The sequence below is a fragment of the Littorina saxatilis genome, linkage group LG9 (assembly GCF_037325665.1).
Source record: "Littorina saxatilis isolate snail1 linkage group LG9, US_GU_Lsax_2.0, whole genome shotgun sequence".
Classification (NCBI taxonomy): Eukaryota; Metazoa; Mollusca; class Gastropoda; order Littorinimorpha; family Littorinidae; genus Littorina; species Littorina saxatilis.
In genome coordinates, this window is record NC_090253.1 from 17,453,024 (window position 1) to 17,480,111 (window position 27,088).

Sequence of the window (27,088 nt, forward strand, 5' to 3'; positions counted from 1 at the left end):
TGACCGAACAACTATAAATGACGTCTCGGAATATGTGAATGACGTCACAGTCATCGTCACAGTCTGTATCTTTTGAAGCATCGCAATCTTCATGACGTCTTTCTGTGTCTGCATCCGCGAAATGTTTGTTCTTTCCGGGATCTTTGTCATCTATGTTCACAACTCTGTCCTTATAGTGTCAGACTAACAGGCCTCCTGAGCGAGCCACTTTCCAAGGGCAGCTAAATTCGCGTATGGAAACAGTACTGTCGTCTGGGATGCCGTTTTCAGTATTCTGAGCGTTGAAGAATTTGTAAAGAGAAGAAACGATAACAGCAGGAGAAATAAAAGTCGTGTGTGCATTTTGGTTTTTTTTGGGGGGACGATTTCGAGTTTGAATCCGTTCTTGCACATGCTCCAAAGCGCGTAACATACAATCTTGCACACGTTTGCTTTAGTAGTGGCAAAGAAGGAAAGCGTGTGACATAGAGAGATCATTACCAAAGAACATCCACAATAAATTAAAAACAAAATAACCAAAAAAAATGCCCACATAAAAACAAAACGCAGACATGGTGAAAGATTGTAGTAGAAGTACAAAATAAACAAGGAAAACTGAACTCCTTCAATGTTTTACTCAACATATTTCTTCATCTCGTGCAGGAATAAGTTATTCTCTGAGCACCAGCAATCCTCATACACATTCAGTCACTGTACAGAAGTAACCCCCTTCTAATTGGGTTTTAAAAGGGAGGGAATCTTCAAATGTAGGTAAAAATTAATTGAGGTTATGAACAGAAAGGGGAAATTCATTTTATTAATATTAATACAGACGGGGAAGCAATCAATACAACAAGCACTGCATCCAACATTCTCACATTGCAAGGTCTCTGTAAACATGCATTTCAGTCAACTATCTACAGATCTATACAATTTTCTAAGGCACACAAGCCACATCCTACCTCATTAACATAACCCAAATATGTACACATATCAGAAAAGGGTAGCAGAGGCATCCCCCCACACTATATCAATCTTCTTGAGAGAAAAACAACTGTACGAGTTTTGTGTGCAGAACACAGAACAGAAATTTGCAAAGCGTGCACGGGGAACAATTTCATTTCCATTTTAATCTCTCAACACAAACCCTCCTTCACTTTCAACAAGCTTACTCTCTCCCTTTCCCAGCCCTCAGGAATCATGGTACGCACAAGAACTTGAAAGCTAGACATAAGACTGTCGTCTTTATTAGGAATTGTCACAGGGAGAGAGAGAGACGCACACCGACACATACTTCTTATCTTCTGCCCCAGCCAAGTGCAATTTTCTCCCCTGCATTTCATTATCTGTAGCATACACACCTTTACAACAATTTCATTTAGCATTTCTCACACACACACACCCCACGGAAAGGCATCATATGACAGGACACCGGTCTCACGTGGTGTCGGCAGCCTTGCCAGCACCGGTCTGAGACAGGTGTTTGATAACGTCCACCCAGTTCCACCCCCTGGGTCGATCCTCCATCGTGCTGCCCCCAAACTTGTCAAAAATTCTGCGCTTCTGTTGCTTGGTCAGCTGCTCCTTCCTCTCTTTCTTGGCCCCCTCCTCTCCTCCCCCGCCCGTCACAGACGACAGGCTGGCCTGGCTGCTGGTCTGAAATGACCAGAAAGTTTGAATCACATTGTGCTTGTACACTGGAACACCCTTACGCTACTTCATACGCATACCTTTGCACTAATGTGATTGTGAATCAGGACTCACCCAAATAGTGCCGTCGAGTGTAAGAGATGGACAAAGATTGGATTGGATTGGATTGGATTGGATTGGATTGGATAAGATTTACAGTCCAGTGAGGTTACCCTCATGGAAATTCGGGCTGCTTTCTCCCCGGGGAAAGCGAGCTGCCATACATACGGCGCTACCCATATTTTTTTTTTCCTGTATGCGATGAATACCCTAAAGGCAAACAAACGCTCCCAAAACACAGTGGAACCCCCCTTTTGAGACATAAAAAAATCTGAGAAAATCAGGTCTTAAAAAGGAGGGAGTCTTAAAATGGGGGGACATTGACAGAGGTTATCAACAGAAAGTCTGAGAAAACAGGGTTTTAAAATAGAGGAAGTCTTAAATTTAGGGGTCTTAAAATGGGGGTTCCACAGTACACTGGAACCTCCCCCCCCCCCTTCCCAGAATTCAGACCACCCCCCCCCCCCCCCTCCCTGTATGTCCCCTTAACCGTTGTGACAAACTTATAACCCTTCTGCATATGCTAATTCACAGGCCTTAAATGATTAATTCTGTGCACAGTGGAACCTCTCTTTTAAGTACCCCTCCCCCCCCCCAATTTGAGACTCCTTCCTTTTTAAGACCCTGTTGTCTCAGATATTCTGTTCATGACCTCTGTCAATTTACCCCCATTTTAAGACTCCCGTTTTTAGACCAGATTTTCTCAGATTTGTGGAGGTCTCACAAGGTTGTGCAAAATATGCTGTTAGTTGCAGAACAAACAAAATTCCAGAAAAGAAATCCTCAGTCTTTTACTTAGATTGGTTTTGGTTGCATTTGTAACAAATCCAAAAACAAATCGACTGCCAACGTTCCAAAATTCACAATCTAAAAACAAGAAAGGTGGTTATTGACAAAACAAAACATTCACAAATATATCGACCCAACGGTCTTTTAAGTGCACAGACAAACAATAACGAAAACTTATCTGGCTGATTTTTTTTTCCGCCTGCCACGAAGCCATTCATTCGCTTGCGGCTTCGTGGCAGGCGGAAGAAAACATCAGCCAGATAAAGTTATTGGAATGTTTTTATAAGCCTGTAAATTTGCTGGTTATTGTCACCTGGTGACCTGATACTCTTCCCAATTTAAAGACAGGTTTACAAAGCACCTGGTGCAATCACAGTGAAGCTGAACAGTTGCCTTAAAAGAAGAGCTTTTTAACAGCAGTGTAAACTGTTGAAGAAAGCATTACCTGTGGAATGGGAGCGTCTGGCTGGTTCTCTAGAAGTGTATCCAGGTTGTCCTTGACCCATTCAAACAGTGAGAAGGTCATAGGTGTACCCAAAAGGTCAGGGATCTGTGAAGCATAGAACACTACATCAACACGGCACCAACACACAGAAATAGCACGCTAAAGCAAAAGGGTTCAACGGATCAAACACACAGAATAATAAGTAAAAGAAAATATAAGGGCTCTGGCTTTGACTTCCAACACTATTTTTTTCACCTCTCTCTATTCTCATTCTTTTTTTCTCTAGTAATTGTTCCCTTGGGTGTTTAAAAAACCCAAATTGTTTCCAATATATTTTCCATCTCAGAACATTATTCATGGATGTTGCTGACAATATTTTCTGCAGAAAAATGGCTGAAATGGCCATAGAAGTTCAAGCAATTTTCAAAAGTTGAAGGAAGTTCATGGCGTCATCTTTACACACCACGAAAAAGTCTGGCAGCTTTGAAGGCAAAGTTTTGGCGATTTGAAATAAGTTTAGGCGTCTCATCAACTACAGACATACATGATCTTCAGCCAAGACATAAACAACTGGTTGTAAACTTAAAAGTTGTCAGAGTGATAAATATGACTTTAAGTCTGAATTCCTCACCTGCTCTTCCAGTCCTGATTTGATGGCATCTCTAAAGGGCTCCACTCTGTCAAAACACAGAACACTTCGTTTTATCACTCTCTTCAGTCTCCTTTCTATCATAAAACGTTTTATCACTCTCTTCAGTCTCCTTTCTATCATAAAACGCAGTGTGGGTGTGTGTGCATGCAGACACAGATTACACACACAGAACTCACACAACCTCTCCCCCCCCCTCCCCAAACTCAAAATCACACTCTTTCTCTCTCTCTATCTTATTCTCCTCTTACTTTCGCAAGCAGAGAAACACACTTTTTTTTTTTTTTTTTTTGCTTAACGCCCAGCCGACCACGAAGGGCCATATCAGGGCGGTGCTGCTTTGACATATAACGTGTGCCACACACAAGACAGAAGTCGCAGCACAGGCTTCGTGTCTCACCCAGTCACATTATTCTGACACCGGACCAACCAGTCCTAGCACTAACCCCATAATGCCAGACGCCAGGCGGAGCAGCCACTAGATTGCCAATTTTAAAGTCTTAGGTATGACCCGGCCGGGGTTCGAACCCACGACCTCCCGATCACGGGGCGGACGCCTTACCACTAGGCCAGCCGTGCCGGTTAGAAACACACATGCAGACATGCACTGACACACACACAGAAAAAGCTATACCTAACACAATAGAGGTCTATATTACTGTATCCAGTACATTACCATCCGTTTTATGTAGGCCAAAGACATTTGACGTAAGACATAAGATTATAATATTACAACCACGTGCAGTACAGTACACATGTTGCTTGGCTTGAGTTAATTCAATACATAATACATTCAAACACAACCACCAAACAGAGTGCTTACCGAACTGCGTACACACACTCACTTACACCCACACACACGCACTGACACACACACACACTACATTATACCGCATTCACATCAAGTCCACTTCACATAAAATCATGTAGCTCCCAACACTCAACTTAGAATCTGCTCATATCTTTATTTCCATTTTAAAGTCATTATACACCTAGATTCTACCCTGGCAACTCTTGCTCTTGGCAACAGCAGATGATCAAACTTACAGATGCTTGTTGTAGAAAAGGTCCAGGTTGATGCCAGGGGCCTCATCAGGATAGCTCTCTCCCCACTGTATCTCCAGCAGGAAACTCTTGTAACTGGCATCCTCTCCGTACTGAACACAAAAAGAGAGAAATTGACATGGGTGGGATTCTTCCGGTATATGCCGGAAATCCGGATTCGATTATGGCCTGTTTTTCTTCTCTCTTTTTAATTTTTTTAATTTTTTGTTGTTGGTTCAGTTCAGGATTCATGACATTTTTCAGTCCCACCCATGGATTGAAATTATACATAGCTTCAAATCAAACCGACAACACACACCAAACACACACACACACACTGCATAAATGTTTCTCCCAAAATACACCAGTTTCTGTTTGATGTCAATATTCAGAGGTGACAAAAATGATGAAGGTACGATTTCTGTGTGTGAAAAGTCAATAAATGTTGCTTTTGTTTTTCTTTAACTTTAAACATAAAATACTGCAAAACAAAATTCTACCTTGTACTGATATGTCGTGTTGTTGATCTGTTTGAAGTTTCCGTCACCATCATAAATGGACTGCAAAACTTCGACCTCTTCCTGAAAGCCAAACAGACAGATTGTATTCGAGTACAGTAACACAAAATGATACATGTACTAAAACTAAAAGACACATCATACACAAATCAACCTAAGCTCAAACACTTTGAAGGGAGAAATGTACCAAATTGGCCTGCATTTTCTTCTTTTTTTTCTTCTGTAGAAATACTTGTCTCACCAGCAGTTTCTTGCATTCCTAATAACCAGGAAGCTTGCTGCTTCAAAATCCTGAGATTTTCATTTTCATTTTCATTTTCATTACTTTATTGTCCCATCGCTGGGAAATTCGGGTCGCTTCCTCCCAGTGGAAAGCTAGAAGCAACGGAGTCGCGCTACCCAGGTGTCTGCGTGTTTAGGTGTTTTCAGCCACCTGCACTTATGGCAGAATGACCAAGGTCTTTTACGTGCCATTGTGATGACACGGGGGTGGGACATGGCTTCCGTCTCTGGGTCTGCACATAAAGTTGACCCGTGTCCGTCCCGGCCCGAATCCGAACCTGCGACCTTTCGATCACAAGTCCAGTGCTCTACCAACTGAGCTACCGGGCCCCCGTAAAAAAAAAAATAAATAAATAAAAAGCAGATTCTTATAACATGTACAACTACAAACGGTTATTGATCATATCAAACTAAGACATGCTGATGTGTGTTTTGGTGTAAGGAAGTATGACAACCTACATAGCTTTTAAGATAAAAAAAAAAAATTGGTCTACCAGACACAAACACCCACACGACACATAGATGTGAAACAAACACCCACATCAACAACACAAACAGGACATGCATGAGAACAAAATGGACTTGAAACATTGTAAAGAATATTTGATCAACAAAAATTAAAAGGAAAACACAGTACAGTGGAACCCCCCTTTTAAGACCTCCAAAAATCTGAGAAAATCCGGTCTGAAAAAGGAGGGGATCTTAAAATGGGGGTAAATTTACAGAGGTTATGAACAGAAAGTCAGACAAAAAAATTACGGTCTTTAAGGCCCCCCCCCCCCCCCCCCCCCCGGGTAACAATCATAGGGATTTTTTTTCTCTCCCAAAAAACATATTTTTAAGTTTTATTTTGCCAAAAAACAGACTTTTTTTTTCTTTTTTCCCCAATGCCAAAAAAAGTCTAGGGTCGCGCGAAAAAATAGGGTCGGTCGGGATACCGTAAACAGACTATTTTTTTTTGGGGGGGGGGGCCTAAAAGGGAGGGAGTCTTAAATGTGGGGTTCCACTGAAGACAACCTGATATATATAAGATCAATGAAAGCTTACCTCTTGCTGCTCCTGGCAACTCATATTAAGATTGTTGCCTTGCAAGTATCACACTCTTGATTCTCTCCTCTATTCACTTTCTCAACAGGTCATCTTTCTTTCACAGCATCATATGAACTCTTCGCATCATTCTGAAACAGAAACAGTAAAATGAGTGAATGACATTTACACAATTACAGCAGACAGACAAATTCCTCCCCATCCCTTTTTTTTTTTTTACTTCTAAAACAACAGCTGATTTGATCTGAAACAAAAAACAGTGCAATGACATTTACATTTACAGCAGACAGAAAAGTTCTTGCCCATCCCTTTTTTCAACCACTAAACCAACAGCTGGTCTGACCTTTTGTTTTTTTCTCATAATCTGTACGTTACCTCATGCAGGGTATGATCAAACCAGCTGTTGTTTTAGTGGTTGACTTCTGTATACGAAGGAAAGAATTGAATCTCAAGATCACTTGTCGGTTTTGTTAGATGTGATCATATGGTCGTTTTCAGTGTCATGTCTTATGCGCCTGCGCTGTGAGTGATGACATTAATATTATACTGAGGTACCAACAACATAAGGACTGATTGAAAAATTATAGATATCTTTTGTTATAATGGAGAAAGGACATGTTGTGCTAGTTTTGTTTTGTTTGGGACAAGAAACAAATATATTGCCGGTGTAACAATGTCATCTTGGCCCTGTGGTCATATTACCCCCTCGATATATATGAAATGTTGTTTCCTGGTAAAATTAAAGAAGTGAAATTATTTAAGGACGAAAAGCATGTCAGTTTCTTGCATGTGAAGAAAATTGGTAGTGAAATTTAATAGATTTCACCCCAAAAATCGATTACTTCAAAAACGTGTACCGATTGGTTACGTCCCTTGAATGAGAAGGGAACATTTTAGGATGAATCAAATTTTTAAGTTAAATTGAAATACAAAAAATTGATGGACAAATTTGGCCCCATGAATGTAAGGTACCCAAGGTCGCTATCGAAGGGTGTTTTTTTGTTCTTTTGAGGAGTTTATAGAAAATGATACAAGATCAACGAGGCCGAGAATCGTAATATGACCACGGGGCCAAGATGTCATTGTCACACCGGCAATGGACATTTCCCGGAAATAACTCTGTCATGATTTACAAACGCTGGGGAAGAGTTGCGCCTTAATTGCTAACTTTCGTACAAACAGGGAGCACGTGTCCGATGTGTATGTTATGCAGTGTCTGCTTGATATGACCCAATTTCTTTGAGATTGCTTGCCCCACCCCCCGCAGGTTAGGGGGAAGAATTTACCCGATGCTCCCCAGCATGTCGTAAGAGGCGACTAACGGATTCTGTTTCTCTTTTTACCCTTGTTAAGTGTTTCTTGTATAGAATATAGTCAATTTTTGTAAAGATTTTAGTCAAGCAGTATGTAAGAAATGTTAAGTCCTTTGTACTGGAAACTTGCATTCTCCCAGTAAGGTAATACATTGTACTATGTTGCAAGCCCCTGGAGCAAATTTTTGATTAGTGCTTTTGTGAACAAGAAACAATTGACAAGTGGCTCTATCCCATCTCCCCCCTTTCCCGTCGCGATATAACCTTCGTGGTTGAAAACGACGTTAAACACCAAATAAAGAATTGCTTGCCCCGAGTGATATGATACATTATTACTGTTAGCCGACGTGTTTAGCCTGAGGTCTGGTGAGTTTTGTTTTAGGTCGAGGTCTGGTGAGTTTCGCTTTAGGTCGAGGTCACAGCAGCAAGGGAACCTTGCTGACACACATACTTAGCAATCGCTGCTGGCCAACAAGTGAATTGTGACTCCGATGTGCAGATTTTCACACAAAAAGACATCATAGTTCATATCGACTGGACACTCACACTGCAATCTGCATGCATAACATACATATTGGAGTCATTTATTCGCTGCGATTGCGGATTTAACTGGTCGACCTTGTGTTTTCTGTTTGTACGAGGTAAGCGGGGTGCAACTCTTCCACAGCGCTTGCAAAATAGAGTTCGGACGAAAAGAAATGGAATATGGTGCAGGACACACGACTGATTCAGTGATTTAGAGGATTTTCAGCATGAAATCCCGAGTTCTTCCTCACCAACTTATCTTTAAAAACATAACAAAATCTGCAGAACATCCACAACATTTCTTATATACCCCAGAAACACATTTTTGTGTAACTTTAGTAAAAATGTGGTGGTTACCTCAGACTCGGTATGTAAACACACGTTTCACACACGTGCGGAAGTTGCTATCTTGGGCCTTGACAGAGTTATAGTTCTTGACAAGGGAGGACCCCCTTGGCCAGCAAATTATGTTCTACAAATAAGTGCAACATGCTAAAATCAGTAAAAGATGTTAAGTTTAAGTTAGTACTATCGTATTAACAGACAAATTACTAACCCACGAAGTAATAACATTATATTTTACAAGCAGGGAGAGAAGCCCAATATTTAAGAAACGAACTGCTCCCTTACATAACGTCACGATTTCTATTTAGTCGGCAACGCAGTCGTCAGCGGTGTCTTTCTGAAAATGGAGCCGACGAACACACAAGGTGAGGCTACAGTTATTTTTTCAACAATCAAAACTATAACACTAACAGCAGATAGTTGGCAACTGTAGCAGATGTGTATACTGTGTATGGATTATATTGAGGTAAAAGCCGAAGAAAGGGACGAATTGTTATACAATAAATTTGCTTTCAGTGTTGTGGCGACTGGTGGAAGGGAAGTAAGCCACTAAAATGTAACATTATCGAAAGTGGCCGAGTATTGTCCCCTCCCATTTCTAAATTTACCATAAATGAGACAAACAATTTTTTAGTTTTTATGTTATCAGTGATTGTGACGTTTGGGTCATTGTGGACTTTTTTTCTTTTACACTTTGAAACAATGCCTAATTTTCTAAGTTAACCTCTTTATTGTAATGTAATAATAATCTGTTTCAAAAGCTCACAAACTTGTACATTCTTACAGAAAACTTAATATGTAACAGCATTTATGTGCAGAAAAGTATATGGCATGGTGGGCCAAATGTGCCAAATGTGACTTGTCTTTTCTCTTTAGTTATAAACTCAAGGAAAATATCTGTTTGCAGCAGTTGCTCTAGTTGAGCGTAGCGAGCGCCCCATGGGGGTCCAGCTGGTCAGCTCCAAGAAAGCCGGCAAGACGTCCAGTCCTACGGACATTGTAGAACTGGCCAAACAAGTACAGAAGGTCAGTAATTTAAAACTCAACTGAGATCGTCCTAGGACGTACGCAGCACATAAATTATGAACAATGATATAAAGTTAAAAAACAAAGGATTACTGTACTCACCAATACAAAGACGACACAAGACGATTATGAATTTTCGCTTCTGGAAGCTTCATATATTTCAAATCATTAGTTGAAAACATAGCAGGCAAAAGGCTGGAAAGCCTATTAGTCCGCATATATTATGTTATGTTATGTTATGTAGTACATGTAGCTTGCAGATACAGTCTTACAGTGCTAGCTTTAGTTTTTTTAATTTGAATTTGATTTCGCTTGTGGTTTACCAGCAAGCGGCCGAAAATTCCATCAAGCTAAGTTCTAGTTGATAATTGTTTGTCTGTGCACTTAAAAGACTGTTGGGTCGATCTAAGTTGCTGGCTGCGACTTTCATGTTCGACGTGATGTGTTGTGCCCCAAAAGACATTCTTGTGCTGGGCTCTGTGAATGTGATAGGTGTTTTCTTTGTGTTTAATATTATTTTGTTTGGACCTAGCTATTGATGTGTACATTGTTGTTAAACAGTTGTTTGTTGTATGTTTATCAGGGTTTGCTAGTGTGTGATAGGGTTCGTGTCCGTCTGTAGATGTTAGTTTCTTTGTTAGTCCTGTGTTGACAACTCTTTGACAAGCGCTTAGAACTGTACCCACGGAATACGCGCTATATAAGCTTCATATTGATTGATTGATTGATTGATCTATTTGTGATTGTAACGTATTGTTTTGTCAATAACAAACGTTCCAACAACTTACCTTTCTTGTTTTTTGATAGTGCTGCCTTTGATTTTACTCATGTAGCCCCATCCATTTTACTTCTTGAGTTCGAGCAGACTTTTGTGCTATGCCAGCAGCACAAACTCTTAGGTTTAGTCTTCATCTGCTTGGATCTTTTGAACCGGTAGACAGCTTTTATTTTAGCTGGTATCAATTAGCTAAAGCGCCAGTTTTTTTTTCATTTGACATGTAAATCAAGTGATGTCGGGGTTGGTATGTGATGTCGATAAATTTCAACGCAGGGGCTGCAGGGGTTAAGAACTCCAATGCCTCATAATTATTTAGTCTGAAATCTAAGGTCTCGAAAGCAAGGGAGTTTAGAATTGAAATTAAATTTGCTGACGCTGTGAAGAGAAAATCTGAGAAAGTGCTGAAAACTAAATTACCAGAGCCTTGTTCAAGGTCAAATGAAAAGCGGTTTGCAGTCCCGTTTTATTTTTTCTAATTCTTCTTATGTTAATTATGTACAATTTTGAATTCCTTTTGACAATGAATTTATGGGTGGCTTTATTTCTTTTTGAAATTGAATGATTGACTGGTTTGTTGACTGATTGATTCATTGACTGGTTGATTTGAATGAACAGGCTGATGAGTTCACAAGGGCCAACGCGTGCAGCAAGCTGACTATCATTGCAGACCAGATCAGATATCTCCAGGAACAAGCCAAAAAGGTGAGATGCCCTGCAGTTGTTTACATCATTATAAAAACCAGCTCAGATCTTTGTGTGGGCCACATAGACCCAAGGGTATAATAATGCCTACTCAAGATGAGATTGGTGGCAGTTGTTTGATTGGGTTTTATATTGTGTGAAGGTTGTTAATGTTATTGTTATTTGTGTTGTGGTTGTTCAATTTTTCACTCTTTCTAGAATAATACATTTACGTTCTTTTTCATTACAATTCACACCCAACTGCTTTCACTGTAAACTCTTACTAGCTGAGTCTTACTCTTACCCTAATGTGCTTAATATATGTTTCATCATTTACTGCAGTTATCATGATTATTTTGTGTTCTGTCATTGCAGGCGCTGGAAACAGCCAGCAGAGACAATCAGTTGCATCACGCTGCCTGTAACCTAGTGAAGAGGCCGGGCACCATGTATTATCTGTATGAACGGGAATCTGGACAACAGTATCTCTCCATCCTCTCCCCCCAGGTAACTTGGTGTTCATAGTTAACACACAGTAGTAACTGTGATGAGAGGCACACCCTTGAAGCCAGCCAAAAGTGTGCCAGCATTGCAGTTGTCATTTCCTGACAGGTAGACCAGTGGAAAAATAAGTGCTGTCCTTTGTTGTGAGGTGCAGAGGGGCCTCATGTCATAGGTACCACTGCAATTTCAGGAGTACAGTGGTGCGGTTATTTTGAGAATCTTGTGATAAAAAGGCACCCCTGAAAATAAAATGCAGATCTCTTGTCTGTATGTCGATTGATTTGATCTAACTTAGTAACTGTTCCCATCATCAAGTTAAGTGCAGCTATTTGAAAATAAAAAAAAAGTGACACCCATATTTGCTCAGTGAAGGGATGCTTTTGGTTGGTCTCAAGGGTTTCCTAGTCATAGCAGGTACATACAATACTGACAGGCAGAAGTTCCGCACATCTTTTTTTTGTTGATCTGAAATTGATGAGAGATCATTTGAAAGTTATGTCACTGTTCCATCAGTTGGCTTTTTACTTCTAGCCAAGTTATGACTTATTGTTTTGAGAATTGGAATGGAGACGAGGGTGGTGTCATGTGTGTGTGTGTGTGTTTGTGTGTGTGTATGCGTGTGTAAACCGATTCCCGGAAAACGCTAATGGACATATCTACCGGAAACTGGACAAATTCTAATTGCAAAGCAAATTATCGCTTATGTCTTTGAATGAAATGTGCGTTTGTGCAATTGATTGTTTCATATGTGCACATTTTTGTTGAATTTTGATAAAAAAATAAAGACAAATGGCGATTCTTTTCCCTACGTGTGCGGAACTTCTGCCTGTCAGTACATGTACGACTACAATTAAGTGTGGTACAGGTTACAAAAAAGCAAAGATAATGGCCATTGGTAGCTACCACACATGTCAGAATAGTTTGATTTCGATAGCCTATGAATTGGATTCAAGTGGTTCGAGGGTACAGAAATATGGGAACACTGACAAAGGTGCACATGGATTTCTCTGCTCTTCAGATGTTGTGGCAGTCAGTGGGCGGGGCTTGGTCTTTGGCTTCCTTGAGTTGTCCAAAAGAAAAACAAATGGAGTACCTGTTCGGGTGAATGTCAGTTTTCACATGCTAATGGGGCAGGTGAATGAAAATCCAATGAGAGGACAACTTTACATGAAGAACACCTTCTGTCCCTTTGTCTATTTATGACAATATACTTGTCACAAAAGGCCACCTGCACTGTAGGGACACTTTGGACTGTCCTTTCGTCGCAGGTACCACTGTAGAATGTTCAATCAATCAATATGAGGCTTATATCGCGCGTATTCCGTGGGTACAGTTCTAAGCGCAGGGATTTTATTTGTTTTATTTTTTAATTTTTTATTATTTTTATGCAATTTATATCGCGCACATATTCAAGGCGCAGGGATTTATTTATGCCGTGTGAGATGGAATTTTTTTACACAATACATCGCGCATTCACATCGGCCAGCAGATCGCAGCCATTTCGGCGCATATCCTACTTTTCGCGGCCTATTATTCCAAGTCACACGGGTATTTTGGTGGACATTTTTATCTATGCCTATACAATTTTGCCAGGAAAGACCCTTTTGTCAATCGTCGGATCTTTAACGTGCACACCCCAATGTAGTGTACACGAAGGGACCTCGGTTTTTCGTCTCATCCGAAAGACTAGCACTTGAACCCACCACCTAGGTTAGGAAAGGGGGGAGAAAATTGCTAACGCCCTGACCCAGGGTCGAACTCGCAACCTCTCGCTTCCGAGCGCAAGTGCGTTACCACTCGGCCACCCAGTCGAGTTACTAACTTACTACGTCCAACTGTGCTGCAGGTTACACAATGTTTTAAAGCTTTTTCCTGGCAAAGAAAAGGTACGGGATTTACTCTTTTTGTGTGTGTCAAAGACGAAAGTTTGAAAAAAATAACCAGCTCTATTCCTCTGCATGCTTTTGCTGATCATAGTGCTTTTATCATATGTGGTTTGATCACAAGCCAGCCATATTATTTCTGACGTGCAACCCTTTTTCCTCTTTTTACAGGAATGGGGTGCTTCTTGTCCACACGAGTTCGTCGGGGCTTTCCGTCTAGAGTACGACATGTCCTGGACACCTATTGACGACGTGGAGAAACGCGGCGAGGAGATCGCTCTCATGGATAAAATCTACAATGCTCAGAAAGCCATCACAGACACTCAGTTCACATTGCAAGGCAAAATGAACACCAGCTCTAGTACAGCGCAAATCAAAGATGTATCTGAAGGCCACAGTTCCCATTGATGATACTGAAAGTGATAGATGTTAATACGCGTATCTGATCATCTCCACAGTTCCCATTGATGATACGGAAAGTGTTAGATGTGTATAGATCATCTCCAGCATGCAATGTTGATTATGTGCTTCTCCCATGCAGTGTTTTCCAGAACATTTGCGAGTGTGGGAATAACTGCCTGAAAAGTCAAGCTTTGGGAAAAAATCATGTACAATCATATCTCGGATGACTAACACTGGAACAGATTCAGGTTTCTCGAATGGACTGTGATTTTCAATTCATTATGCAGTTTTCGTTTGTGTATTCCAGTTGCCGATATACAAATTTAGATGTGATCTCATTGCAAGTTACTCCATAGGTATTCAGTGGATGGCCTGGACAGGTTTTGTTTTCCTCATTCTAATTACATGTACAAGCTTCCAGCTGGATGAAACATTTTGTATCAAGGCGTTTTTTCTATGACAATTAGATTTTAATGTTTTTTTCTGTGAAGGATTTTTGCACTGATGTAATACACAGGTCAAGGAAGATCTTTGATATAGCTGCATGAAAAAGATTTTTGAGGAAAATAGTTGAGTTTAGGACAGTGGAACCCCCCTTTTAAGACCTCCAAAAATCTGAGAAAACAGGGTCTTTAAAAGGAGGGAGTCTTAAAATGGGGGTAATTTTGCAGAGGTTATGAACAAAGTCTGAGAAAACAAGGTCTTAAATTAAAAAGGAGGGAGTCTTAAATTGGGGGGTCTTAAAGGGGAGGTTCCACTGTAAATGCTATACTTCTCTTTGAAAGTGTTCAGCTGTACTGACTGGTCATCTGTAAGAGTCCTTCTGTGGGTGTTTGAGCTTACCGAGTCTATCATTGCATTTTACCCAGTCCTGTATTCCCCTCGAGCTGTACTAACAACTAAAATTCCACTTTTCAATGCCATTAACATGAGACGGACAACGTGTGGCTCTGTGATGTTAATTTGCAACTCGTCTGGTTTTTTCTTATCAGTTAGTAAGTGTACCGATTTGTTTTAACAGGAATCAGTAAATTAATGTGTGACAGGGGAGGCTACCGCTCCTTTCACAACCAGGCATGGGAATTGAAAATTGTAAAAAAGGCGGAAAATTTATAACTGAAGACGCAAAGCGTCAAGTCGACGGCGCGAAGCGCCTAGCCTTACTAGGGGGGTCCGGGGGCATGCCCCCCCGGAAATTTTTTTTCTCCAAAGAACCCAGATGGTGCAATCTGGTGTCATCTGAGCTCCAAGTTTGCCATTAAATTCTGTTTTTAGAATCAGAGTTTTTAGTACAAAAATATACCAAATTTTGCTTACATGTATTATATATATGGTTTAAATTTGTAAAAAAAATTATCTGTTGAGACAAACAGAAAAATGTAACTTGTAACACAATCTGTGCAATCTGGTTTACTTTCAAACATAAAAGTTCAATAACTGAGGCGGGCGGTAGCAGTGCGTAAACAAAGTACGGAAAGTTTTCGCGGGCTTTTGCGCAAAGGCCAAAGTAACCGGTGCTTTTTTTGTGTGCCTCCCCCCTTTATTTTTTTGGCGGACACTTTTGCATTTTCGGCGGAACAAAAAAAAAAATTCGGCGGAAATCCGCCATTTGGCGGACAATTCCCATGCCTGCACAACGGACTCTGCACCCGGGTTGTTGGCCTTTAAAGTCAACACCTGTGGTTTGTAGAGTTCTGTTTGTGATGGGGTCTGGTGGTCTGTATGTTCATGGAAACCTTCGGGTTTGCATAACAGTTTTTAGCCCTAACATTTTCAATCCTGTTTGATTGCACTTCGCTTCCCAAGGTGATCGTAGTGTTTCGGCACACGGTTACAAATGTATCATGAAGAGATGGCAGCTATCTTCCTAACTTTCAACACTCAGGTACACACACACACATGATGAAGACAGAACTGTAAATGGGAAGTTTTACTCTTGCTTGCACAAGCTAAACAGCATATGTCAATGTATTTTCCATCAACTCTGATCAAAAAGAATACAACTAGAATATACAAGGATTCATTCATCTGCAAAAACGAACGCAATTAGCTTCAGTAATAATGAGTTCTCAATCAAAACCAAGCAAGAAATGATACGTGCAAAACGCATGCGGGTTTAAAATAAAGAAAACAAAATACCATCTTCAGTTGTATCGGAGATAAAAGTACACAAATGTGGACCCAGTTTTCACATGTTAAGCATGATTACTTAGTGCAATCTGAATGATATCAATGAAACAAAGCATCCTGAGCATATCTGAAATGTGAAGTACCAACATACCGCACAACAAAAGAGAAGAAAGAGGCATAGATATCAAACATTCATGCAAACTACATTGTAAGCATTGACATTGGAATCATTTTCTTCATTAACTGTTCAACCTGTGTGTGTGTGTGTGTGTGCTCACAAGCCTGTACCAAGATTCATGGATAATATTACATTTTCACAAAATTTGTACTACTCATAAATCCTTCAAGGCAACATTGTTTTCTTGTCCCCAACAACTGGTACTGTGACTTTGTTCATTGAAACCGGATTCATCCAAAATTCACATGAGCACCTGAAAGTACCCACAGGGTCCCCACTGGTTTTTAGAAACAAAATTCCATGACTTTTCCATGAGCCTGAATAACATTTTCCATGACTAGATCCACAGGTCGTCATTTCCAAACACGCACACTTTTTACGTCTTGTCACTGCCAGTTTTGACACTGGCTTGCTTTGCACTGAATTTGAGTCAGTTTCTACGCAGTGTCTCTTCGACAAGCAAGTCAAGCATTTGCTACGCAGTCAGATTATCGGTAATGTTTGCTTGTCCCGTCATTTCACTAAACTGGACCAGCCACTGTTTGTATCCATCTGCACTTTCGTAAATTCCGTTTCGTAACCGTCACTGTGACTTGACGAACTGTCATTTTTTTTCACCGCGATACACAGTTCATTGCGAAGATCTTCCTTGGTAATTCGTTCCAATTCCGCATACTTTTTGATGTCAAGAAACAACTCAAAAGAAAGTTTCAAACTCATCATCCTCCATCTTGCTTGTCGAAGCGCTAAAGTACTTTATCGATGCAAAAACAAAAGCAAAAAACTTCGACGAAACCGACTCAAATGCAGCGCAGACGACACGACGAGATAACGGAAGGAAGTGAGCCTCGCTTTGGCTCAAGTGCCGTTAAAAATACCGTTATTCTCGTATGCAAATACGAACGAGAAGTTGGTCATACGAACAAGCCTTGTGCTGGCGACGCAAATCGCTGCTGGCTGGCAAAGTGGGGGGGGGGGGGATGGAGAATGGCTGGGCGACGATAATAGCCGCTGGCGTGCTAAAGGTTATTTTTTTTTCTTTCTTATTTTTGTTAAATTCCATGACTTTCCATGACTTGAATTGAAATTCCATGACTTTCCAGGCCTGGAAAATTAAAAATCAAATTCCTTGACTTTCCAGGTTTTCCATGACCTGTACGAACCCTGTACCCATCCAGTCAAAATGACTCATCATCTGGAAGGTCTTAGAGGATACAAGAAAACCGAGGCCTAACCAAGCAAGTCCAATAAGCTGAATGTTGTTGCCCGTTGAGAGGCTTGCAGTCAAATATGACGTGCAGGGCAGGGCGGTCGGACAAGACTTCTACAGTCTCATCAGTCGGACAAAAAGTTTACAGTCCCATTTTCTGAATCTCCTCCACAAGGTGCTTGCCGTACTGCGTGTAGTCCACAGGTGTGGCTGCAACACACACTGTCTTCAGCCGGCTTTCCTCCTGCACAAAATAATATTAAATCATGTTATTCAGACGTGCTTAGATATTTTTTGAGAAAAATCACTAGCAGCCATTAGTTTGATAAATTGTTCCTTGCATGACTTAAACTGGGATTGAAATGAAAAAGCTTACTGGGGTGTGTCCCCCTCCTTAGAATATCTGTTATTAGAAAAAAAAGATGATGAGATAAGCTTGTTGCCAGTATCATTTCCAAATGACATTTGGCCGAAGACAAGGTTACTATCTGCAAGGTCAGAAAGCAGGGCACTCACATTGTAAACCTCCACCTTGGCACGCAGTTTGAAGACGTAGTCTTTGAACAAAGCCTGCTGGAACACCTGATCGAACGCAGCTTCATTCTGCAACAACAGCGCGAAGTCAAGTATGAGCCAGGCATGGGAATTCCAAAATAGAAAAAACTCTGAAAATAGGCCGAGGTCCAGGTGCCGCCTAGGCCCCGGCGGGGTACAGGGGCAGAGCCCCGTTGGGGAAACAGAGGGGGGGGGGAGCCTTTGCCCCCCGGTAGGAAAACGAATTAAAAAGTTTTAGACCAATATTTTGATAGTTCTCGTGTAAGCAAATAATGGTTAGAGAGACAATAATATACACATGATTTAATTTACCTTTTTTTTGCCGCAAACATTTATTTTTATTTTCGCAGAAATTCGCCATTTCACGGACAATTTCCATGCCTGATGAGCTTCGGAGAAAAAAACAACCAATACTGAATAGGACCCGCTCAGCTGAAATCTGATGGGATTTTTGTTTGTTTGTTTGCTTAACGCCCAGCCGACCACGAAGGGCCATATCAGGGCGGTGCTGCTTTGACATATAACGTGCGCCAGACACAAGACAGAAGTTCCAGCACAGGCTTCGTGTCTCACCCAGTCACATTATTCTGACACCGGACCAACCAGTCCTAGCACTAACCCCATAATGCCAGACGCCAGGCGGAGCAGCCACTAGATTGCCAATTTTAAAGTCTTAGGTATGACCCGGCCGGGGTTCGAACCCACGACCTCCCGATCACGGGGCGGACGCCTTACCACTAGGCCCACCGTGCCGGTCTATCTGATGGGATAAAGTCGAAGCCGCGAAGCAGGCTAAAAATAAATTTTAAAAACCCACAGTAGGACTGAAAATGGTCATATATCAAGGGCCTTTTTGTCTACTCCTAAAAATATCTTGGAGAAAAATGTGGAAGAATATTCGTCCCTTCGGGTCTATCTAATTCCTTGCCAATTTTGTTAACTATTCACTTAATCCAAGTCGCAATTAATCACCTGTAATGTACACAAATACACCGGAGATGCAGGTCTGTTTCGGTCATAAATACTGAGTACTGACCACACCAGAACAAAGCTGTTAACACTGATCCACACTCTCACATTCTGTCTCATGTCCCCCAGCTCATCAGCCTTGACCCCCAGCAGTGTCTCCGCCGACTCCTGGAAACTGGTGACCCACTGGTGACCCGAGAAGTCTGACAATGTGGCCTGTAACATTATGCACATACACGTTTATATATATATGAGCCTTTGCCAAAAGGTGCCATTTCGGACCCATGTATTTTTGGAAAGCAAGTGTAATTAACTGGATTACCCCAACATGTTTACATGTATTGTGCTTTGAAAAAGGGAGTTTGATGAATGCTTTTTTTAATGTTTTGAAGCCTGTTGTTGTTGTGAATGTTAAATAAAAAATAAAATGTTTCAAACATACACCAGAAACGGCCCCGAAAAATTTTGGACATTTTGGTGTCCTCGGGAAATTTTCGATTTTTCATGGTCTGCATCACTTTATCGGTTTTAATCAGCGTATTTCATACAGTCTAAGCATGCAACTCTTAGTAGAATGTGCAACAATCGTAATTAGAACAAGAATTTACCGAAAACCTCGCCCAGTAAATACCCGGTTATTTTCAAAGGCCTCATGTCCGCAGACCAACTTGTTTACAGATTCGATTTTCGCCGGTCTTGGTGCTTTGAATGGCCGCCATTTTGGATGAAAACGATAGTTTCGTGTTCGAGGAAATAAAAGCAGTGTGTTGCATTTGAGTCAGAATTTGCGAAGTTATTGTATCTAGCAGCTAAAAAGAATCGATGGAGTTTAATGTCCGAAAGTAACGTTTGACACATTTTGTTATTTTTGCAATTTTCACAAAGAAGTTTCGTGAGTATTTGATACAAAAGCGTGGAAACCACTAGCTTTGCTTCTTTGGCGTTTCCGGTCACCGATTCGATTGAAATCATGGAGACGACGAGCCGTAAAGTTGAGAAAATATTGTACTGTCTGTTCAGGGTAAGGTGTAGATCTATACGTAACGTTTGACACTTTGTAGATCTAATGTTTGACACTTGCCCATAATTCTTCTCCCGACGAATTGAATTAGCTTATATTATCCCATGACCTGCCTCTTTATCTCTGTTAGCTGAGGAGGTGATTATTCTGAATATTCCATCACAACCATATGGATATCCTATGGATATCCCATCACAACCGAGTTTCGATCTCAACTGTCATTGGTCATTGTCTTTGATTTCAGAGTACAATTGAATAATTTATGGAGGTCATCTGCATATTCAGAGTTTACAGATGGACTACTTTTTACAATTAGTCAAGTTTTGACTAAATATTTTAACGTATAGGGGGGAATCGAGACGAGGGTCGTGGTGTGTGCGTGTGTGTGTGTGTGTGTGTGTGTGTGTGTGTAGAGCGATTCAGACTAAACTACTGGACCGATCTTTATGAAATTTGACTTGATAGTTCCTGGGTATGATATCCCCAGACTTTTTTTCTTCATTTTTTCTTATAAATGTCTTTGATGACGTCATATCCGGCTTTTCGTGAAAGTTGAGGCGGCACTGTCACGCTCTCATTTTTCAACCAAATCGGTTGAAATTTTGGTCAAGTAATATTCGACGAAGCCCGGACTTCGGTATTGCATTTCAGCGTGGTGGCTTAAAAATTAATTTATGACTTTGGTCATTAAAACTCTGAAAATTGTAAAAAAAAAAAAAAGTTTTTATAAAACGATACACATTTACGTTCATCTTATTCTCCATTATTTTCTGATTCCAAAAACATATAAATATGTTATATTTGGATTAAAAACAAGCTCAGAAAATTAAAAATATAAAAATTATTATCAAAATTAAATTTTCGAAATCAATTTAAAAACACTTTCATCTTATTCCTTGTCGGTTCCTGAAGAGAGAGAGAGAGAGAGAGAGAGAGAGAGAGAGAGAGAGAGAGAGAGAGAGAGAGAGAGAGAGAGAGAGAGAGAGAAAGAAAGAGAGAGAGAGAGAGAGAGAAAGAAAGAAAGAAAGAGAGAGAGAGAGAGAGTGAGAGAGAGAAAGAGAGAGAGAGAGAGAATGAGAGAGAGAGAGAGAGTTTGTTTGTTTGTTTGTTTGCTTAACGCCCAGCCGACCACGAAGGGCGGCCACACACACACACACACACACACACACACACACACACACACACACACACACACACAAAACCCGACCGACTGAATATGTAAGTGATCCACGTGTGAAAACCAAAACATAACAGCGCGATGACAGCCAACATTTCTATCCCCGACTGACAAACAGTAACACTGCATGCAAACTGACTTGGGTCAACGATCAAACCAGCACGGCCCGAACTGAATTTGTTGCGCTGCCATTATCGTGCGCAATTCTGGTAAAAATATAAACCCGGTATGCCGAATTGAGTATAACGAAAGTCGATGTCATATACATGATACACAAGGATATTTTAAAATGACTTTCAAAATGTAAAAGCAGATAGCAGACCTTTTTATAAGCAATTTGAATGACTGAATGTCTACATACAAGTCGAATGACGCCGTCCATTATGCTGACAAATGGGAACTAGCTATGCGCATGAATTCATTGACATGAATTTCGACTGCGGAGGCTTTTGGCAAGCTGAAAACAGGCACGGGCAGGTTTTAGTGGAAAAAGTAAGTGTTTTTAATGAAAACGTCGGAGTAATGGGATAAATAGCTTACACACTCCGAGTTCTGATTATCTTGCATATTGTGTAACCTATATACAACTGCTTGCTACTTTTGGAGGCAAATTTGATTGAAGAAAAATTCGATCCTCTGTTTTTGTTAATATCCGTGTTACGATTCAGGAGGATACGTTCATATCCGTGCAACGATTTAGGAGGAGACATTTATGTCCTTGTAAATATTGTAGCCAAAGCTGAAAAAATGCTTTTGGGTTAGCAGGGGGAAGGAATATTTTCATGAGATTGTTTTAACACCACCACCCCCCCCCCCCCCCTCCCCAACATAAAAAAAATCAAAGTTTTTTTTTTTTAAATTTGGATTTTGCTAGGATTTTACGTACAACTAATTAAAAAAATTCGATTTGATTGAGAACCTTGTTCCAGATGTACATAGACATTAGGTTAAAACTGTATTCTAAATGTCTGTTTGAATATTGTAGTTATTTTTGACATTTTCATTGATTTCATGTCCACTGACTCCATGTAACACGTGACAGGTAGAACGCAGATTTGACCTGTTTTGAACATGATGTTACTTTTTTTGTGGTGCTTTGATGTTCCATAATTACCTAATCTTCAAAATATGAATGTATCCTAAAGGTCTATTTAATATCACAGTTGTCATTTATAACATTTTGAATAATTTCATGTCCACTCACACAGTGTAACATGTGACACGTAGAATGCTGTTATGACTTGCTTTTAACATGTTTTGCTATTGTTTCTGTTTTCATATTCCATAAATAACCTAATCTTTAGATTGTAAATGAAAAGTTAGTGTATGTATAACATTCTGGTTGTTATTTCAAATATTATGAATATTTTCATGTCCATCAATATTTTTGTAACACGTGACACCTACAACAACATGTTTAACTAGTTTGAGCAAACTGTAACAACTTTTAGGGATATTTTTAACATGTGTCAGTGTTTCTGTTGAAGTGTTATATTTTATTTTAGGGTTTATACTTCTTGTGGTTACTTAGCAGAAAGTATCAGTTTTGACTTTTATGATGTTTGAGCGTTTTGCGACATTACGTGACACTGCATTCAAGATTTGGCTCCAAATGTACTTTTAAAGACTGATAATGCTTCTGCAGGGTCTGTTTACTAGAAATAAATCATTACCAGTTGTATGAAATGATATTAATGGCTTCTGTGGTCAGTTTTGTTGCACATGTGGCTTTTCTCAAAATTGGCGTTTTATGGCATATTATCAAACCGTACACATTTCCCAAATGCACAAACCATTCTTTTATTACACAAATGTGTTCATCAAAGACTAATGTATCACTTAAAACACCAAAAAAAATCAACTGAAAAGGTTTAGTTTGTCACAAATGTCCAAGCACCCCCCCAGCACCTTTTGGCAAAGCCTCATATATATATCCCATGACCTCCCTTCTTTGTCTCTGTTACTTCAGTATGGGTATATATGTTGTATTTTTATAGCTCAATAAATACATCATGGACTCCAAAAAATATATGATAGTGCAGATTCCGATTTGGGCAAAGAACTACTTTCCTCCCGACCTTTGACCTCGCGCCGAACAATGTGACACATTTGTATGAAGTTCCAAAATCGTATCGCACGGCTTAGAAAACCATATCAGTTGCACGCAAAAATGAATCTCGGAACTGATCTGATGTATGGGATGCAATAAACAAACGTTTCTTTCATTATGAAAGCAATGCAGGTCGAAAAAAACGAACATTCAGCTTACATGATACACAGATGCTAGCGAACGATCGAACCTCTGTTTGCTGTCCGTGTGTCGACAAGCATCGCTACCATAGGAATAATCCAAAAAGGAATATGCAACACAACAGAAAGAAAATGTGTTCCCTCAATACTGTTTCGAACGTTTTCTCCGTGTCCCTGTCTACTGCAGACCGGTTTACAAGAACAAAAACCAAAACAAAAGAGTAGTCTCCCTTGCACCCGGACAGCACACAGATAAAAACTAGAGTTTAAGCTGGCACAACCTTAATCCAATCAGAAATATGCTTAAAGGTAGATTGTAATACAGTCTTAATTGCTTTGCTGCTAAAGAGTTCTATCCGCAGTTTTATTAACCCGTGCATAACACTAGTTTGAACAGTCGAACACTACTGATCACAATGCCAATGGTTGCAAACCAAAACAAAAAAACGAGTACCCTCCCTTGCATCGTACCAGACGACTGTTTTAATTATCTACCGAGAAGCGTCCTTTATATATCGCACACATGTGGCCTGTTACATTATGCACACACCCACTTATGTAACACGCATGTGAACTGAACCATTTTACACTTGTACATGTACGTATGTTTGTAAAAAATCTGAAAGACCCCCACCCCATCCATACAGACGAACACTGCAGATTCCTATGACTCACTTGAGGTAAATACAACACACACACACACACACCTGGAGAATCATGCGCCACTTGTAGTTGGGGAACTCTCTCTGGCACTTCTCACAGCGCCACATGCCGTTCCCCTGGTCTACCAGCTTCTTGTTGCAGTTCTCAGTCGGACATGCCTGCAACAGTCGTCATGATTCATCTTACATTATTCAGAAAGCAGAATGGACAATGGCCCAAATGGAGAAAAAAGGATGAGAATTCCACAGCATGGGCGGGGAATTAGCTCAGTCGGTAGTGGGGCTGGCTTCTTAACCAGCTGTCGCTATCAGCGTGGGTTCGATACCCACGTTTAGCGAGGGATTCATAATCCCAGAGTCAACTTTTTGCAGACTCTCCTCAGTGTCCGAACACGCACATGTGCACAAATGTGCTTGATAAAGATTTTTTGATGCCAAGTTGACAGCCAAAGTCTGAGGGCTTGGAAACATGAATACACGCATGCAGGAACAACCAAATGGGTAGCGGCGTACTGTATGGCAGCTGGCTTTCCCCAGTGAGTCCACAGCCCGAGGGTAACCTTACAGGACTCTATAAATCTTATCCTTAGGCAAAAAAAAAAAAAAAAAGGTGTGGTTACGGTAACATAGCCAAAAACAATAGGGTAGGTAGGTAGGCAATCACTTTTTTTTTTAAAACTTTTTTTCTAATGTGTACAAATTAACCCTACTTGACAGGGAAATAAGTGTGCGACACGGGCGCTTTTGCTTTCATTGCGTTTTTTGCACTCGTTTTTTTTTGTTTTTGTTGACAAATGTAATAAAAAGTTATAGGATCGGCCCCTAAAAATAGGGTAGGTCGGGTTACCGTAACCACACCTATTTTTTTTTAGGCCTTATCCTGAAATAGCCTCCCCTGTCACTGACCTGATACATGCAGTTGTCCTTCTTGAGGTGCATGAGGGTGGCCTTGGTGGTGAACCAGTCGGCCTTTTCCCCCTGACCCAGGTTCTCTTGGACCACCTGGCCGAACGTCTTCCAGCTGGTGCCACCTGCCAGACACAATATCAGGGACTTATTTCATACACTTACCGTTTTAACACACCTGTTGGTACATCATTGAAAACCATACATCCTTAGAGGCCTGAAAGTGGCGAGTATTTTGCGAGTAGAAACATGTAAATGGCAAGTAAAAATGTTATTTACTCGCCAAATGCGAGTCAAGTTCCTGAAAAAAATAGTTGGTTCGGCGAGTAAACTTTGCTCTCTGGCTAGTAATAATGAGAAGTACTAGCCAAAGGCCAGTGCACCCTTTTGAGGTCCGTACCGGTGACAATGAAAATAGCAAATTCATAGCTGGGCCCCTATCAGAAGAGAAAAAGCGGTGGTTTAGAAAAACCGTGAAGTCAATCTTGGATTACAATTCTAAGGTTGTCACATATAAAATGCAAGCTATATCCTCAGACTTAATATTTCGGTTTCAAACTCTTGAAGTATTGGTCCCTAGTATATCTCCAACAAATTCAGCCTCCATCTGAATGTGAAGAGCCGCCCAACACACACCAAAGCTGCATTCAAAGGTCACAGAATACGTACCTCCCGACATTCCGTCGCTCTTGAACGTGCTGAAATCCATGTTGGCACCCTCACGGTCATACCATCCCCTCAACATGTGAGCTTCGCGGATGTCGGGGTTCACGATAGTCTGACTCGACGCCAACACTGACATAGAGCGCCCTGCAAATATACTTGTTGCTGTTAGTGTTGCTTGGGCAAAGTCTCGAATTTACGTCATGGAAGTGACGACAGACCTTGAAACTTGACAAGAGTAAAAGTCAAGTCAAATAATAGTAAACAGATGACCAAAATAGTAACCCAGTTGCTACAAACGCCAACATTAGCAACACAAACCTAATTTGAAGCACATTTGAAAATGGTAGTCTGGACTCAAATGGAGTATCCCTCCCCCCCCCCCCCCCAATCCTATAAAATAGTAATAAATTACTTCAAAATAGTAAAGATAAACAGGTCTGTGACGTCCCAAACTGAAAGAAGAGTGACTGTTTGAGATTCACCTAGTAGGACGGTAAACCTCACAAAGGGCTAAATTTGGTTCCTGCCATTGCTGACATATCATAATTATTCACTCTGGATCTTCTTCAACGTTCCAGAATTTTTCTGGTTACCTGTGAGCTCGTTTGCCCATTTAGGTTTGCCACACTATACTCTCATTCGTTGAGTAGGCATGCTGGGTATTTTCGTGTTTCCATAACCCAACGAACTCTGACATGGATTACAGGATCTTTTTCGTGCGCACTTGGTCTTGTGCTTGCGTGTACACACGAAGGGGGTTAAGTCACTAGCAGGTCTGCACATAAGTTGACCTGGGAGATCGGAAAAATCTCCACTCTTAACCCACCAGGCGGCAGCGACCGGGATTCGAACTCACGACCTCCCGATTAGGAGGCCGACGTCTTACCACCACGCCACTGCGCCCGTCCACTCTGGATCCTGATTGTGTAGACAGGTGTGGTTACCTGCCATAGATCACAGTGATTAATACCCATACCTCATGTGGCAAGAAAATTAAACTGGAGGTCAGTTCAACATAAAGCAGAAGTGGACATACCAAACAAACAATCATACACACACACCAAATTCACCCTACCTCCAAAGTCTGAGAGACTCGCACCCTTGACAGCAATGACAGGGTGACTGCTACCGTCAAAGGACTGTGCCTGGAAAAAGAAAGAAGAGAAAATGATATAACCAACGTCATAACGATGAATTTCACTAAAAATACAAAAAAGTGTGAAAAAATGTCATGCCGTATCAGAAAATTGCAGGCTTACTGAGGTGTTGTAACATTCAAACGGTATTCAAGCATGGAATATTTGCCCCTATGAAGGTGTTACAACTCGCAAATAAGACAAGTGTTTGTGAAGCATTACCCTACAGTTTGAATTGTTCATGCTGTATTAACAGACACAGCTTGTAG

The 27,088-nt window shown here is 40.8% G+C and overlaps 3 protein-coding genes across 4 annotated transcripts in view; 1 reads left to right on the plus strand and 2 right to left on the minus strand.

Annotated features, from left to right (window-relative positions):
- Nucleotides 1-599: 599 nt before the first annotated feature.
- Nucleotides 600-8,776, minus strand: LOC138975451 (RWD domain-containing protein 4-like). The gene is made up of 7 exons (XM_070348139.1): nt 8,698-8,776; nt 6,503-6,633; nt 5,156-5,236; nt 4,659-4,768; nt 3,594-3,639; nt 2,963-3,067; nt 600-1,635 (listed from the first exon to the last, which is right to left on the minus strand). The coding sequence occupies exons 2-7, from the start codon at nt 6,524-6,526 to the stop codon at nt 1,417-1,419; spliced, it is 585 nt and encodes a 194-aa protein (XP_070204240.1). The 5' UTR covers nt 6,527-6,633; nt 8,698-8,776; the 3' UTR covers nt 600-1,416.
- A 172-nt stretch (nt 8,777-8,948) lies between these two features.
- LOC138975499 (uncharacterized protein C1orf50 homolog) lies at nt 8,949-16,344 on the plus strand. Of its 2 annotated transcripts, none has more exons than XM_070348204.1 (5): nt 8,949-9,050; nt 9,593-9,711; nt 11,105-11,191; nt 11,546-11,677; nt 13,729-16,344. In XM_070348204.1, exons 1-5 carry the CDS (start codon nt 9,029-9,031, stop codon nt 13,963-13,965), a joined length of 597 nt encoding a protein of 198 aa, XP_070204305.1. In that variant the 5' UTR covers nt 8,949-9,028; the 3' UTR covers nt 13,966-16,344. The 2 variants fall into 2 exon arrangements, with proteins under 2 accessions (XP_070204305.1, XP_070204306.1); XM_070348205.1 differs by having other exon boundaries at nt 9,010-9,050; nt 9,596-9,711.
- LOC138975486 (replication protein A 70 kDa DNA-binding subunit-like) overlaps nt 15,875-27,088 on the minus strand; it is a 31,534-nt gene continuing 20,320 nt past the window's right edge. The window contains exons 12-18 of the mRNA XM_070348186.1: nt 26,759-26,828; nt 25,687-25,827; nt 25,018-25,142; nt 24,157-24,270; nt 19,110-19,217; nt 17,994-18,080; nt 15,875-17,721 (exon numbers count right to left, since the gene is read on the minus strand). Coding sequence (XP_070204287.1) covers nt 17,620-17,721; nt 17,994-18,080; nt 19,110-19,217; nt 24,157-24,270; nt 25,018-25,142; nt 25,687-25,827; nt 26,759-26,828 — 747 coding nt within the window. The 3' untranslated portion in view covers nt 15,875-17,619. The remainder of the gene's footprint in view (nt 17,722-17,993; nt 18,081-19,109; nt 19,218-24,156; nt 24,271-25,017; nt 25,143-25,686; nt 25,828-26,758; nt 26,829-27,088) is intronic.